The following is a 15846-nucleotide window of genomic DNA, read 5'->3' as shown; positions in this document are numbered from 1 at the left end:
ATTTTATATCCAAATAATACTTTGTTTCTTTCATTATTTATTAAAAAATATTATTTTTTAGATGATTGTTTATTTATTAAAAATATTAAAAATAATAAGTAAAATCAAATTAAAATAATTTGTATTTTTATCTATTTTTAAGCTATTAATTATTTTTAATTTTTCTTAATTTAATTATTAAAATAAAGTTATTCAAATTTTAATTATTAAGATATAAAAGAAAATCTAATGATATTTATTATTAAATTTATCATTATTTTTTTACAATTTAGAAATATCATTTTATTTTTCAATAAATTTAAAAATTTTATAACAACAATTGAATAAAAATTTCATCTTCAGCTGGTTGCTGATCAAAGGAGAAACATTTATAAAAAATTAAAATATTAAATTTTAGTCATAAATTTGAAATTTATATATTGATTAATTAATGTAAAAAAAGTTATGAATCTTTTCTAGTTTATTAATTAATTATTATAAATTAATAAATTTTTTGTAATAATTAATAGCTTTAAATCTAACATATAACATTAAATTATTAAATGCTGAATAATTCTAAGTTTTATAATATTTCTGACAAAATGAACAAAAAGATGAATAAATATGCATACCAAGAAAAATGGGAGAAAATGATTTGTTATTTGAAATGAAGAATATAAAGCAAATATTTATGAAAATGGATGTATGAAATTTAAATACTCTTAAATTTGATTTTAATTAATAATACAAAATGGATGAAAGAAATAATAAAGGAAGAGAATGGAAAGGCTGCGGGCAAGCAAAGAAACTATGAAGGAGGTAGCAGAAATGAGAAAATTAGGGATGGATGAAAGCAGTCAAAAAGATAATAAAAAGAAATGGAAAAGGATGTATAAAAATAAAGAAAGAGATGTTTGCTGAATTTAAGACAATTAATTTTAATAGAAAGATACAAGGGAGAGTCATTAAACTAAATTTAAAGGAAGAAATTTATTAACAATAATAAATAAAACACAAGGTTAAATTAAGAAAAAACAAAATAAAAAAGACTTACAAATACAATTAAAATGGTAATTACTTAATTTGATATTTTATAAGTCAAGATGAAGCGCTGATCATTTATACTAAATGGACAGCTTTTCTTTCATTAGAATTGACCATCTTTTAGCAAAAAAAAAAGATGTCCCATTATTTTGTTCCTATGTTAATGAGTTATTTTGTTAAAATTAAAAAGGTTTTCAACAAATTCGTTCAAGTCGGTAGAGTCGTTTACATCAACTACGGTGCTGATAAGGGTAAACTCGCTGTTATCGTTAACATCATCAACTAAAACAGAATCCTTATTGATGGTGAACACATTGTTAGACAAGTTATTCCCATCAGAAGAGTCCACCTTACCAAGTTCTAAATTGATAATGTTGAACTCAACCAAAGAACCGTCTTATTGAAGTAGAGATATTCTTATATTTTTTACTATATTTTTAAAAAGCTCAAAATTCTCTAAATCATCATCTCACACATTAAATGGATTATTTTACAAATGCACTCAGAAAATTTGAATTTGGTATTATCAAGCTAATTTTTAATCTACAATTAGCAAATCTAAGTAGAAATCTATTTAATTGCTTGAAGCATGAGTGAATTGTTTTGCAAAGGAAAAATTGCTGTAAATAGATTCAAAATAGTAATAAAAAGGGAATTTAACAAATAAGTTGGAGTAATTTAAAAAAACTCTTAAGCAAGAAACGGATTTGAAATTAGAATTTCATAAAAGTCTAACAATAGGCATACTTAGCTTTGAAAAGTATAAATAATAATCAAATGAGACGCAATACTGAATAGTGATCTATGTTTTAGTTTAATTCAAGCAAAGTATAGGAAAAGAATAAAAAGCATTTTCGTAACAATAAGTTTATTTTGAAATATGAACTAGTCTTGAATTTTGTTTTCAAATTTAAAACCTTTTACTTTCTTAGTAAGTAATATTTAGCAACAAATATCTTCAAATTAATTTATTATTAGTTAGAAGGAAATAAATAATTCAAGCTAAGTATTAAAGTAAGTAGAGAGAATGAGGATAACATTTATGATAAATGCGTTTTTTCCAGATCTTAAATAAATGATACCGTTTATTGTTTGAATTAAGCAATTTGTTAAATTCTAGCTAAAAAATTTAGTTTTTGAATGAAAAAATAAAGAAAAATACAAAATGAATCTATCTATTAATTAACCAATCTATCTATTAATAAATCAATCTACTTTCTAAAATATCAATTAATGTGTTGAAGATGAGTGATAAAAGAATTCAAAAAATATAAATACATACTTACTTAACAATTTCTAAACATTACTAATATTTTTAAATAGGAAGAAGATCGCTAAGTTCGACTTAACCAAGAAGTACGCTGAAACCTCCTTCGCTAAGAAGTAAGCTATCAAGACCAAGAGAGCTAACCTCGGTGATTTCGATAGATTCAGAGTTATGGTTCTTAAGAAGAAGGTAAATAATTAATTATGAAATAAATCTGAAACAAATAAAAATATTTTCTTATTTTAAATAAAGCTCGCTAGAACCAGCGCTAAGTCTAAGTGATTTAATAACTAAATTAAACGTAACTCTTATAAAAATTGATAAATCAAGAGATTATAAATTTTTAACTACTATTGTAAAAATATATATTATTTTTGTATTTTATTTAAACTAAAATTGAACAAAATTCATTCATGTATTCCCTCATTTAAAGTTTAAATACACTATTCAAAATCTTTATTTTATTATACTATATTCCATTCATATTTATATAAAAATTCCAAATGAAAGTTATTTAATATTAATTTATTAATTTTTTCTGTGTTTTTAAACCAAAGCATACTCATACACTTAAATAGGCAATATCAACTAAACAAGCAAATACTTTTAAAAGATAAGTAATATGTTTTAATATGATTTATTAGCTATATAAAGCTTAATATGTATTGAGAATATATAATATTTTTATTAAGATTGTTTAATTTACATTCAAAATATGATTTAAACAATAAAGAAATCATAAAAATTTTGAAAAACAAATAGTTTTTATGATTTTAGTTAGTTTTTAATATATATCTTACGAAAGGAATATAAATATTTATTTATTTATTTTAAAAGATAAAATATTAGATGGATTTTTTTTTTATCATAATTATTATTGATAAAATTATTTACTTATTAAATTATTTGAATACTTTAAATTCATTAAATTTTTATTAATTACTTACTTGTTATTATTTTAATTTCCATTTTCTTAAAATTTCTTAATAAATTCATACTCTAAATTTTAAATATTTCTTTTATTTTTATTTTTAGGTTATTTATTTTTTGTTTATTTGTTTTTAAATTATTTCAATTTATTAAAATAATTCTTTTCAGATGGCTACGTTTTAATTATGAGAAGGGTTTTATGTTTATTATGGTTGCTATTACTGCATGTTTTGTGATAGAAGAAGAGATTATGATATATTTATATTTTATATTTTGTTTATTTGGTCTGAATTAGGAAAAGGATTTTCAAAACCTTAAAAAGATTTGTGACGAAGGTGGTTACTTCCTGAAGGAGTTCTTTGGGAATTAATTAAATATCTAAACACTTTTGCAAGTTCCATGTTTTCTTCTCCTATAATTGCGATCACTTAAGGATTATTTTCAAGTAATTCTTATGGGTTGGAAGAATTATCTAAAATACTTTTCATTTTAAGAAATTTCTCTTCTCCTAATTTTTATTTGAGATAATCAGATACAAGAATTGTCCTATTTGGAGATTGTGGGAAGTTGAAGTATTTTGGTTTCACTTTGGTAGTAGGTAGGCTGTGTGCATATTATTATTGTTGAGATATATTTTAACAATGTTAGTTTTTAGTGGAGTTATTTTTTGTGGATGACTAGTTACTTGTTGTATTGCTTGAACCGCTATTATTATAACTACTTCCATACATAGAAGTTGACTATCCTTAGTTATTGTTGTTTTCACCATCCATCATCATCATCATCATGATGCTAGACAATGAAGAATTTTGCTAAGAACTTTGAGCACTGTGTCCACTTCTACCACTACCCAATCCGCTTTCTCGTCCTTGAATATCAGAATTAGGAGTAGATTTTTTTTATGAAAAGTTTCCTCCATAAGTTGTGTCGATTACAATAGGAGGCTTATATCTAGGTATTTTCATAGGTTATTTTTTTAGCTGTTATTGATTATTTGGAGTAAACTGTTGTATTGAATTATTGTTTTGAGAGTATGGTGGATAAGGTTATTAGTAGTGATTAGGCATATGCTCATATTAGTTCATAGGAGAGAAAGGCATGTTAATTGGAGAGCTCATTTCAGACATTATTTGTTAAGGCATTGAATTTTAAGTATTAGGTGATCTTAAATCCATAACCATAGAACTATTATTCGAATTTGTTCCACTCGCTACATACCCAGATTAGTATCCGAATTGACTTTAAGATAGATGATTATGCTATAAAGACATTTATTGAGAGAGAATAGGATGGTTGTTATTGTTATTATTTATAGGAGAAACATTTTCACTTTGAGTACTTGATGTAGCATTTCCTATAAAAAAGTCGTAGTATTAATTTTATGTAGAATAGGAAGGAGTGTGCTGCTATTAAAATTAAAAATTTGTCATTTATTATTGCTAGATTGGTTGCTAAACATAACGATAAATAGGGTTCCCAATACTATTTTTATTTATCGGATGGCTTTAAAAGGGCATTTAATATTAGGGAGACTACATATTTTAAATAACTTATTACTGTTATTAATGATGAGGATATTATAAAACATAATCTTCTATCGGTTTATTCATTCCAAATGTTTCTTCTTGAGTCATAAAGGGTTTTTAGTTTTATTACATTTAAATCATGAAGCTGTTGTTATTAATTTGGTCTTATTAAACTTAACAAAATTACATTTAGTTTATAATTGTCCCTGCATTTTAACTTTTTTAATTTTATTAGAAAATTTGCGACTCAACTGAGCGGGATTATTCCTTGATACTTTCAGACTAATTGTTATTAATGAACTAGCCGTCTATAGATTATTTTTTACTTGATTAAGCCTCTTATTAAATTTACGGACTACTTAAATTGTAATTTTTTTATGCCTATTAAGTAGAATCTTAAGTTAATGATTTTGGTTGAATTTTTTCAGGTGATGAAGTAGAAGCTGAATTAGGTTGCTGCTAATTTTATTATTAAAAGCTAGAATCAGATGATATTATTGAGTTACTTAATTCATCTTCATTAGATTGAGGTTAGGATTAACCACTTTCTATTCTCTCTCCAATTACAAACAGAGTTTTCTTTTCATTTGGAATAAAAGAAAGTGTAGGCTTCTATTTTATTCTAAGAAAACCTGTGTATTTTTTTGGATTAGGAAATTAATAATCCTTATAAACTTCAGGATATTATTCTTTCAATTTTTTAAACTAATTGTTTAATCGTATAATTCTGAGTGATAAATGTATCATAAAAAATAAAATAAATATTTTACTTAGTTTTAAATTTCTTGAATAGAAATAATTTAATTTATGTCTGGCCTCCTATAATACATTAAAAGAATAATATTATACATACAAGTAAATTTTATGCAAAAGTGTTACATATCAGGCTCTTTTTGCATCATAACTTGTACCAGCTAAACCATAGTTGATGAGTAATGATCAGAAATAGGAGCAGGGTCGTTTTGAGTGATTTATTTTATAAGTCCCTAATTAAAAATATAATTTGGGTCTAACTAAATAATTTCTTCAAGAAATAATTTTATTTACTAATAAATTATCGCTTTTGAATGGCTTATCAAGAGTACATAGCTCATAAAGAAGACATCCAAGCATCCAAATATCAACTTTGTGGTTATATGAATGCTAATTACATTATTCAGGAGAAAGATAATAAGCAGTTCCGACATGAGTACTGGTAAGAATATCTTTATTTTCAAGCTATTTAGATACACCAAAATCACCCAATTTTATCTGATTTTATAAAAAATAAATTAACTTTTGTTCTATCAATTTTTATATCTATTTAAGCTTAGGAGAATTTTATCCGATTTATTATTTTTCTTCTATGATTTAAACCATATTTTTACAAACTAAAATACTGGCTCAGTTTTCTTATGTAGATTATTTTATTTGCTTTGAATATACCAAATTATTTTATTGGTGAGCAGAACAGCTCTTACATTTTAAAAATTTTGTAGTAATCATACAATTAATATTAATATAGTCCTTTAAGTATAAAAAATTAGTGTACTAATCCATTATTGCAGATGAAGACGTTAAGAATTTTTAAATCGCGATGGAGAATTTTGTTATCGTGGAGATATTTGACAGCAAGGCAAATCTGAGAGAACATATTCCAAATCTAATTTGAATAGAAATTTTGAATAATTTAGAGAGAGATTAAGAAATTCAAAATTTTATTAATTTAATTGTTGTTTACTAAAATCAAATTCAATCAATAAATATGAATAGGAGATATTGTAAATAAGCGAATGAGTTAATGAATGAATGAATTTAATTAGCATACCTGACTTTCATCAAAGAATTCCTTTTTATGCTATTTCTCAGTAACTTGTTTCTTTAAATCGCCTTTTATAATAACATAAATATGGCTAAATGTAAGCTAATATAACAATTAAAGAAAATGATTTCCTAATATTAGATTCTTTAACAAACAATCTCTCCTTTTTCTATTTTTATTTGAGTAAAAGAAGGGTTTGCTTGCATCTTTCTAAAATTGAACAAAATTTTTTATAATTTGTAAATCAAATATTATGAATTTTTTAACCCTACCTCCTTCAGCGTACTCCATAACTATACAGAGCTTCTACTCATACTGAAAAGTCTCATAATATTTTATGATATTTGGGTGAACTAAATTCTCTAAAACTTTCACTTCATTAAATATAACCTGTTATTTCTAATTGTCTTCATCTAAGTTGAGTCTTTTCATCGCATATTACTTGATTTATTTGAAATATAAGCTGAGTCAATTAATTTGAAAGAAGGCACAATAATAATGTAAAAATTATAGGGTTGAAAAAATAAGGTGAAGTCAATATATGGTTTCAAAGCAATTATATTTTATTTTTATTTTTATTATATATAAAACTAAGCTCAAATTACTTTACTATCTCTCTCAACTAATAGCACAACTCTATCTTCTGTATTAGTTGAGTATATCTTTTTTACAATTTGATAATTTTCCATCTGACTTCAAGATAGCTTGTTTAACCTTTTCTTGCTGCCTCTATAAGTGAGATCTACTTATCTACTTTCACTGCAGATTTGCTAAAATGATGCTCTTATAAATTTAATTCAAGCTACAATAAATCTTAATTTTGCTTCTTCTATACTTGATAAACTTTAATAGGATAGTAAATTGTGTAAAATTTTGCTCTTTTTTATTGGTGTTAGTAAAATAGTGATTAATTGCTCTTCTTAAAAAAAACTTAAATATATTATATAAGTATACTTTTTACAAATTAAATAGATAGCAGAATATGAAATCTATTTATTTCTTTAACAGAACTATCTAATGCAATTTGATTCATTCATAAATATTATCACAACACCAAATTAATTCATTTATTTAACTTTCTGAAAAATCAAACTTGGTTTAAAAGCAAACAAATAACAAACATTTGATGAAAATAATTAATTTAGAATTTCTTTTTTATAAAAATTAGGATAATTATTGAAATATTCCTACATTTTTCATAATATAAGCAGAGAAATTATATTACCAAGCAAGCAAGTACTTTTCCTCTACCTTAAATTAAATGTATCTTTAACTAGATAAAAATTGCAAAATTTTTACTTATTATTTAAATATAATATTTTTAATTTTAAAAAAATCAGTTTGTTGACAATCAATTACTATTTTTTACATTTTATTTTTTATTATGATTTAATTTAATTAATCTAAATAAAAATCTTGATTTTCATAAATATTTTATAAATATTTCATTTAAAATTTAATTTCTAAAAGTTGATTTAATTTAGTACAATTAATTTACACATAAATTTTCTATTAAATTAATTAGAATCTCAAATAAAATAATTCACTTTTAATAGCTAAAATCTTTCAAAACAAACTCTTTGTTGATTAACTTTTATACATTTAATTAAAATCAGTAAGCAAAAAGTTAATTTAAATTATTTTTATAAAATATTCGCTATTTAATTTCTTGATCATAACATTTTTAAACAAAACAATGTTTTTAAAAATAAAAATTCAGATAAATAAACTAGATAGTATTAAGAATAAATATATTAGGATATTGTTAATTTACATTAAAGAGTTATATTGAAACTAAAGTAAATATTATCAAATAATGTTTTTTAAGGATTGAAATTTTTCTTTTTTTAAATAAATATAATTAATTATATAAAGTAAAGATCATTTTAATGCTAATTTATGATTCTTCATTTTCATTATTTATTAAGAAATTAATTAAATATTTTATTTAATGAAGAATTTCTAAAGACAGGTATTTCCTTATTTATTTCTGACGATCTTGAAGAAACATTTTCTTCATTTTATTTTTCTTAAAGATAAGTATTTGTAGTATCTTCTTTTTACTCAATAATTTTTTAGAAATTTTTTTATTCTAAAACTTCTTCTTAGTCATTGCTATTATTATCATTATTATTATTATTATTATTGTTACTATTATCAAATTTATCCATACTAATTTTCTTAGAAATTTTAATTTTAATTTATTTTTTTTTCGCTATCCCATTACTTGATTAACTTGCCTATGTGTTACTATACTCATTATTAGAAGTATTTTTTAAAGAATTTTAGTTTTGTTAATTTATTGTATTTGCTTTTACTATCTTTTTAAGCATAAATTTATCTAAAACGTCTTCACATTTTTCTGAAGGAGGACTTTTGGATTAGGTTGAATTAAAAGCTATTTCTGAGCTAAATCTTTGATAAGTAGTAGCTTTTTTAAGTTTTTAGTTTATTAAATTATTATTTTCTTCATATCCTTCTTCTTGTTCATCATCACCTTCCCCATCTTTTTCATACTACTACTCTGTTTGGAATTTCTGTTTATTTAAATGATCTGTCAGCTTTTAATTAATTTGATTTATTTTTGAAGAAATGCTTCTATTATCCTCATCATCTTGTTTTTACTGACTAATTTATTTTTCACTCAAGAAATTATGATCATCACCTTAGTTTTTAAAACTCTCATCAAACTCATCATTCTCATGATTTTGATCATAATCTTATTCATTTTCGCTCTCAAAATTTTATTTTCTTTTCACTGAATTCTTTTTAAGAGAACTTTTTGCTGAACTCTCTTTTGATTTTGCCTTCATTTCCTTTATTAATTCTATACTTTTTTTAATTTCAATAAATTTATCAATGCAAATTGAATTATTTTCAGTAGGATCTGCAAGTTGAGCTCCCTTTTTCAGTCTTTTTTTATTTTTAAAAATTTATGAGTGTTTAGATTAAAAATCAATGGTATCTTCTACGAGTTTATCTTTTTCACTTAGCTCAAGACCTAATGCTTTATTAATTTTTGAAACATTTTCTTAATTTAACATTAAATTCTAATAGTTTTTAGATATTGTGCTAAAATCTATATAATTTTTTTAGAAAAACTCGACTCCACGCTATTTTAAATTCATCAACGTCACCATATAAGCTGAAAATTAAGTAATATTATTAATTTTTTCCCCCTTTGCCTAATTTCTAACTACTGTATTCAAAACACTAGGGTATATACTTCTAATAAACAGCTCTAGCTCTTCAAAATTGCTGTGCAAACTATAAGGTAGTAGCTATTTAAATTAAATAATTAAATTAATTAAAATGAATTTTATTTAATTTTATTTTAGAGGAAAATCTTATGGTCTCTAAAAAGCTCAAATTAAGCTTTAAATAAATAACAAATAATTAAATTTTACATAATTTCTATCATCTTTAGTTATGTATCCTTGTATATTAGCCCAACCTGTGCAAGTAATGCTAACACAATATTCATTTTTTGATTCCATTCTTTCTTATTTTTCGTTTTTCCTTATAACTTCAATCCAACCCTGATCCCTATTTGTGGTGAAGAGTTAGTATGGGATATCCATACAAAGTATGCTTTAATAACGCTACTCATTTACCACAATAAGAGTTTCATAGTGTTTAGAGAGAAAAACAAGAAGTTCTTCTTTACCTAAAGAGTCAACACAAATTAGAATTCTAACATTAGGGATATTTTTATGTTTATCTATAATTTCTGTTAGCATTTAGCATGCCTTTTCTCTCTTGGGAAATTTAAAGATAGGATCACAATAAGTGTTATCAAATATACATTCGTCTATTTATAATGATATTTTCTTAAGTTCAGAATTACGTTTTTCAATAGGATACAATATTGGATTATTATATATTAAATTCTCATTAAATCTCATATCACCAGTATGAAGAATTCTTCCAAAATATCCTTCAAACATGAACATGACTGATCCTTTAGTTTATTTAAATATTTAATATTATTAATTTTAATTAACTTTCATATAAAAATTCACAATTATAGTTAAAATAAATTATTATGTTACCAGGACAATGATTTGCATCAAACAAGTAGACATTAATTTCAATTTTATTTTCTTAATTTAAGCAAATCTTCTACTATTTGTTCATTTCCAACTCTCTCTAATGTAATAAGCAAATAAGTAAAATTAATAAATAAATGCATCCTAAACTCTAATGAATCCTTACGACATCTTGTAATTATGGAAACTTGTTAAGTAGTAATTTTTTTGTCACTTCTGAGCAATAAATTGTACCAAAATTCCAATTAGGTGTTATACCTTAATAATGATCTTTATATGAATTTACAAATGAGTTCATTTATATTTATATAATAAATAATAAAATTACCTGAATGCATATGAGTTAAAAAATAAATATATTTTTTTAATGGGTGTCTTTTACCATAAGAAAACTCGTCCACAACTATGTTAGTAAAGCTAATAAGTACCATTTATTATTTTTATAAAATAATGAATCTATGATTTAGTTTGTATGAATTAATTCAATATTTTAATCAAATTTTAACTAAAAATTAATATTTAATTCTGTTCAATTATTATCCTGTAAAAAATTTATGTGTTTTTTTACTTATTTTTTTTTTTTTACACCAATATATAGCTAATTCATAAATTCACTAAATGATATTTCAATCAATTTTTTATTGAATTCCAATCATTTTGGCTCCAATTCTATTCTACTCAAAAATGATTAGTTGTCTATCTATCTATATCTTTTCAAAAATTAAATCTTTCTAATTGCTAATTTAAAATTTAATTTAAAAATTAAAAATAATTAACAACTAAATTAGTAATATTTATTTGCCACAATACTTTTTTATAAAATATTCTAAACTTATTACTTTTTCAATTTAAAAATATAATTAAAATAAATTATAATAATTTGTTTTCCACTTTAATTCATATGAAAGATCGAATTTGTTTAATTCTGTGATGCACTTATCTCATTTTCATTTATTTTCAAATATCATTTATGAATTAAAAAATTACTATTTTGGTTAATAAAGTTGCGTTCATTTTACAATTAATTAATTTTTATAAATACTAACCAAAATATTATTAAAAATAATTTGTGAGTAGATTTCAAATTTTTATTGATAAAATGAAGATTACTCTTTTTTTGATATAAGCTCTAGTTTAATTCATATTCTGCAATCCATACACCTGGGCTGAGATAGATAATATTCAGCATGGTTCATAGGATTTATTTTAATCTACTCCTACTCATATGTTTAATGATGGCTCTACAGGAGATCGAAATAAAAACTTTGTAATTGTATTTGCCACAGCTTTTAGTGCTGCTCCTTAAGTTGCAGTTGGAATAAATAAAATAAAATGCTTATAAAATAGTTTATTTAATATTGATATTTAAATTGTAAGTATTCGGGTAGATTCTTTCACACTATAAGTAAGTGTTAAAAGTGGCCAATAATGTGATTTTCTTTCAATTAATTATATATCTGTTCCTTCTACAGAAACAAGAATAGTAATTTAATATTTCTTTTTTCAAATTACTGGTTAATCAGTTAGTGATTAGCTAGGTCCAAACAGACTATCTCCGTTACCCTCGATTTTAACTACTAATAACATTAATATTCCTATCTTAAGTGGATTTTAAATAGCTATAAATGATTCTACTTAAATATAACTTTCTTTAGGATTGAGTCCAGATAACACAAAATTTATTGTTTCTACTGGTGATAATAATTAAATTAAATATATTTCTGGATTTTAAATTGTTGTATAAAATAAAAATAATACTGATTATGGATTATAAATATTTTAGAGCTTATCAGGATCATCAACAACAAATGTTTACACTACTTCTGTACTAAATATTGGAAGCTAAAATATATAACCTTTTTTTTCTTACAATGGATTCAATTTTGATCGATCATATCCTCTTTACTTATAATAGGGCTAAGTTTAAGTTCAGAACAATTAATACATATTCACTTACGGCCCAAGTACTCCATCTTTGATGTATTCTTATAGTTTAGTTTACTTTAATGCAAAATATAAATAATGTAGTCCTCTTTCTAAATATCTTTTTAATGAAGAATATTGTCTAACAACATGCCCACAATCTTATTACCCTAATGATATATTAAATAAATGTTCTTAATGCCATCCATCTTGCCTAACATGCTCTAATTCAAATAAAATCAATAGTTGTACTTCTTGTAGTATTAATAAAGTTTTAGATAATGGCTAATGTATCTGCCAACCTGGTTATTTTTAAAATTTGAATGATCCTAGCTATAGTTGCAATAGTAATATATATTCACGAAGAATATTTATATTTTTAAGCTCTTAAAAGAGTATTCTATACATTATTTAAAACGAAATATTATCAGGTTTTATAATTTTAAAGAAATAGGCCATAATTATTCAAATTCTAACACTCAAATTTTATTGAAAATTTTCAAATTTAAAGGATTATAAAATTTTACATTTATTCCAAAAAAATTAGAATTTATCTTACCACTCCTCTAATTTATAATATTTAAATAAAAATATATCTTTTATTTTTTTAATATAATTTATATTATTTAACTAAGTTAATATTTTATTTTTATAAAATAAACAAGAATGTTCATATTTATGTTAGGAATGTCGTGGTAATTCAAATACTTGCACTAAATGTAGCTTAAGTAGATTTTTAGATGGTACAGTTTGTAAATGTTAAAATGGATATTGGGATTCTATTAGCTCAACATTTTGTCCAAGTAAATTTAATTTAATATTTTTTTTACAAAAACTGTTAAAAATTAGAATGCTTTAGAAACTGTAAAACATGTAATGGGGGTTTAAGTAACAATTGTCTATCTTGCAATAGTGGTTATTATTTATATTCTGATGGTTCTTGTACTTGTGACTATGGCTATTACGATGATCCTTTGCAAAATATCTGTTAGAGGTGCCACTCAACTTGTGGACAATGTAATGGTCCTCTAGATATCAATTGCACTTCATGCCCTTCTAATCGTATTCTTTAATTTAATAAATGTGTTTGTGCTAACGGATTAATAGAATAAGTTTTAAATGGAGTTCTGACATGTATTGCAAATTAAGGTTCTTGTAATTTTGATAAAAATTCTATAAATTTGTGAAATTAATTAAAAACAAATTTATAAATTTTGATAGTTTCTAAGCAAACTATCTAATTTTACATTTTAATTCATTTTTGATTAATTTTTGCTTATTTTGATAGGAAAAAATTTAAATTTATTATATATTAATCTACTCAGTATTTTAGTATTTTGAAATAATTATTCAACTAAACTTATTTTTTATATAAAAAAATTATAAATACTCCAGCATGCTTTCCAAATTGTAAATTATGTTCTTATATACAGACTGGTAACTAAGATAACCCTAGTTTTTAGGTAGTTCCAATTTGTTTGTAATGCTAAAATAATATGGTTTTAGTCAATGGTTAGTGCAAGTGCCCAGATGGAACTTATATAGTTGATAACTAAATTTGTTTTCCATGCGAAAAAACTTGTAAAACATGCTATAAAGGTGGATTTCATGGGTGTTTAAGCTGCTTTGATTATTATAAAATATAGAATAATCATTCATGCATAAATTCTGCTCAAGAATCAAGCAATTCTAACAGTAAAAATTTAGCTGTATATATCTGTGTATTAGCAGTACTAGTAACAATTGCGGTTGTTGCAAGCTTTGTTTATTTTCATAAAAAATTTGAATAAAGAAAGACAAAATATAAAAATGAGCTATTTTAAGTTAGTTAGGAAAAAATTACAGTGAAATAACAACAAAAAGAAAGAAAACGCTTAAATTTATAAAGTAATTTAGAGAATGAATAAAATTAAATAAATATTCACAATTATATTTTTGATGAGATTGATGATGAATACAACCCTGCTGAAGATTAATTAGAATAACCTAGCTAATAAGTTTTTGATAATGAAAATTAATAACAATAAGCAGAGCTAGATGAAATAAAATAAGATTCAGAAGAAAAAGATAAAAGTTAAATTGAAGATTTAGAAAATCGTAGCAGTAAAGAAAAGATTAAAAATGATGACGAAAACGAAGTAGTAATAGATTTGAACAAAGAAAATTGAATTAAAATATAAATATTTCAAAAAACTTACTTCCTTTTTTTAGAGTTACAACCTTCCTTTTTTCAAGCTTATCAAAATAGTTATCTGGTTTAATTAGAAATATTGTATTTTTAGAAGTAGATATTTATTTAATAAATATTATATATTGCGCATATAGATTATTTTATCTATTCCATCAATTCTAAAATTCTTTCGAAAATATAATTCATATTTATTTTATATAAAAATTAAATATTCACTGAAATACTTTTTATAAACTCCATTATATATTTTATACTTCTTTAAATTTATTCATAGATATATTAAACCAGTAAATTATAATCATTATTTTCTTTTTGATCAAGACTAGCCCTACAATAATTTACTATTTTCCTTATTATAGCAAATAATTTAAATTAAATAAATGCATTTAGTTTGCTATTTCAATAAAATTGTTTGGAACATCAAAAATTATTATTTTAGAGTTTGAAGAATAGATTTATAAAATAATCTTTAAATAGAATATAAAGCTCAATTTAAAAGATAAAGTTGAATTTTTTATCTAAATAATTTATTCATGATTTAAAATAGACTAAGAAGTTAGTTTTCAGTAAGTAAATTGGTTTTTTATTTATATTTGAATTGAACTGGTTTAAAATTTATTCAAGATATTTGATATTTATTTGTGGATGTTATTTAGAAGTTTTTAATTTTCTAAAATGAGTTTATCATATAAGGGTAATATTTAATTTACAAATAGCAAATGCTTTAGAAAACAATATTTTGTAAAATTATTTATCTATATATTTAAACAAAAATATTATTTCGCATTTCAGCTTGATTCTTAATACTATTTTTAGACGAAAAATAAATTATATATGTACAAATGATAGTGTCTTTTGTTTAATAACAAATTTTATAAAAATGTACTTCACAAAATTTTAAAGGCTACAAATAATTTTCACAAAATATAGGATTTATTAAGTAAAAGGTACATCTAATTTTAATATATATCATTGTTTTATGATAACACATAGAATAACAAAAATGTTTTTTAATATACTCAAATTTTTGTTTGAATTTATATAATGAGATATATCCAGTGCAATATCTTTCAAAGGCAAATAAATTTTAATTTATTCTCTAAAAAGAATTTATATTGCCATTTAGAAGCTTTAGG

The 15846-nt window shown here is 22.8% G+C and overlaps 4 protein-coding genes across 4 annotated transcripts; 2 read left to right on the top strand and 2 right to left on the bottom strand. All coding sequences in view use genetic code 6, as the record gives it.

Annotated features, from left to right (window-relative positions):
- Positions 1 to 1159: 1159 nt before the first annotated feature.
- On the top strand, positions 1160 to 2572 carry TTHERM_00697490 (60S ribosomal protein L14; the record flags this gene model as incomplete). Its single annotated transcript, XM_001025656.3, has 3 exons — positions 1160 to 1428; positions 2347 to 2479; positions 2543 to 2572. The coding sequence occupies 3 exons, from the start codon at positions 1160 to 1162 to the stop codon at positions 2570 to 2572; spliced, it is 432 nt and encodes a 143-aa protein (XP_001025656.3).
- Positions 2573 to 3384: 812 nt separating this feature from the next.
- TTHERM_00697500 (Serine/Threonine kinase domain protein) lies at positions 3385 to 7236 on the bottom strand (the record flags this gene model as incomplete). Its single annotated transcript, XM_001025657.3, has 8 exons — positions 3385 to 5451; positions 5517 to 5565; positions 5626 to 5732; positions 5794 to 5997; positions 6278 to 6388; positions 6554 to 6615; positions 6820 to 6988; positions 7153 to 7236. 8 exons carry the CDS (start codon positions 7234 to 7236, stop codon positions 3385 to 3387), a joined length of 2853 nt encoding a protein of 950 aa, XP_001025657.3.
- Positions 7237 to 8460: 1224 nt separating this feature from the next.
- TTHERM_000697499 (kinase domain protein) lies at positions 8461 to 11027 on the bottom strand (the record flags this gene model as incomplete). Its single annotated transcript, XM_012800466.1, has 5 exons — positions 8461 to 9828; positions 9955 to 10508; positions 10600 to 10696; positions 10763 to 10866; positions 10925 to 11027. The coding sequence occupies 5 exons, from the start codon at positions 11025 to 11027 to the stop codon at positions 8461 to 8463; spliced, it is 2226 nt and encodes a 741-aa protein (XP_012655920.1).
- Positions 11028 to 11656: 629 nt separating this feature from the next.
- TTHERM_00697510 (H-type lectin domain protein) lies at positions 11657 to 14687 on the top strand (the record flags this gene model as incomplete). The annotated part of the gene is made up of 4 exons (XM_001025658.2): positions 11657 to 12866; positions 13185 to 13322; positions 13369 to 13674; positions 13915 to 14687. Exons 1-4 carry the CDS (start codon positions 11696 to 11698, stop codon positions 14685 to 14687), a joined length of 2388 nt encoding a protein of 795 aa, XP_001025658.2. The 5' UTR covers positions 11657 to 11695.
- Between the last annotated feature and the right edge of the window lie 1159 nt (positions 14688 to 15846).

Source organism: Tetrahymena thermophila (assembly GCF_000189635.1).
Source record: "Tetrahymena thermophila SB210 genomic scaffold scf_8254187, whole genome shotgun sequence".
Classification (NCBI taxonomy): Eukaryota; Ciliophora; class Oligohymenophorea; order Hymenostomatida; family Tetrahymenidae; genus Tetrahymena; species Tetrahymena thermophila.
The sequence above is the reverse complement of the archived record's forward strand: the minus strand, read 5'-3'. Positions and strand labels throughout refer to the sequence as shown.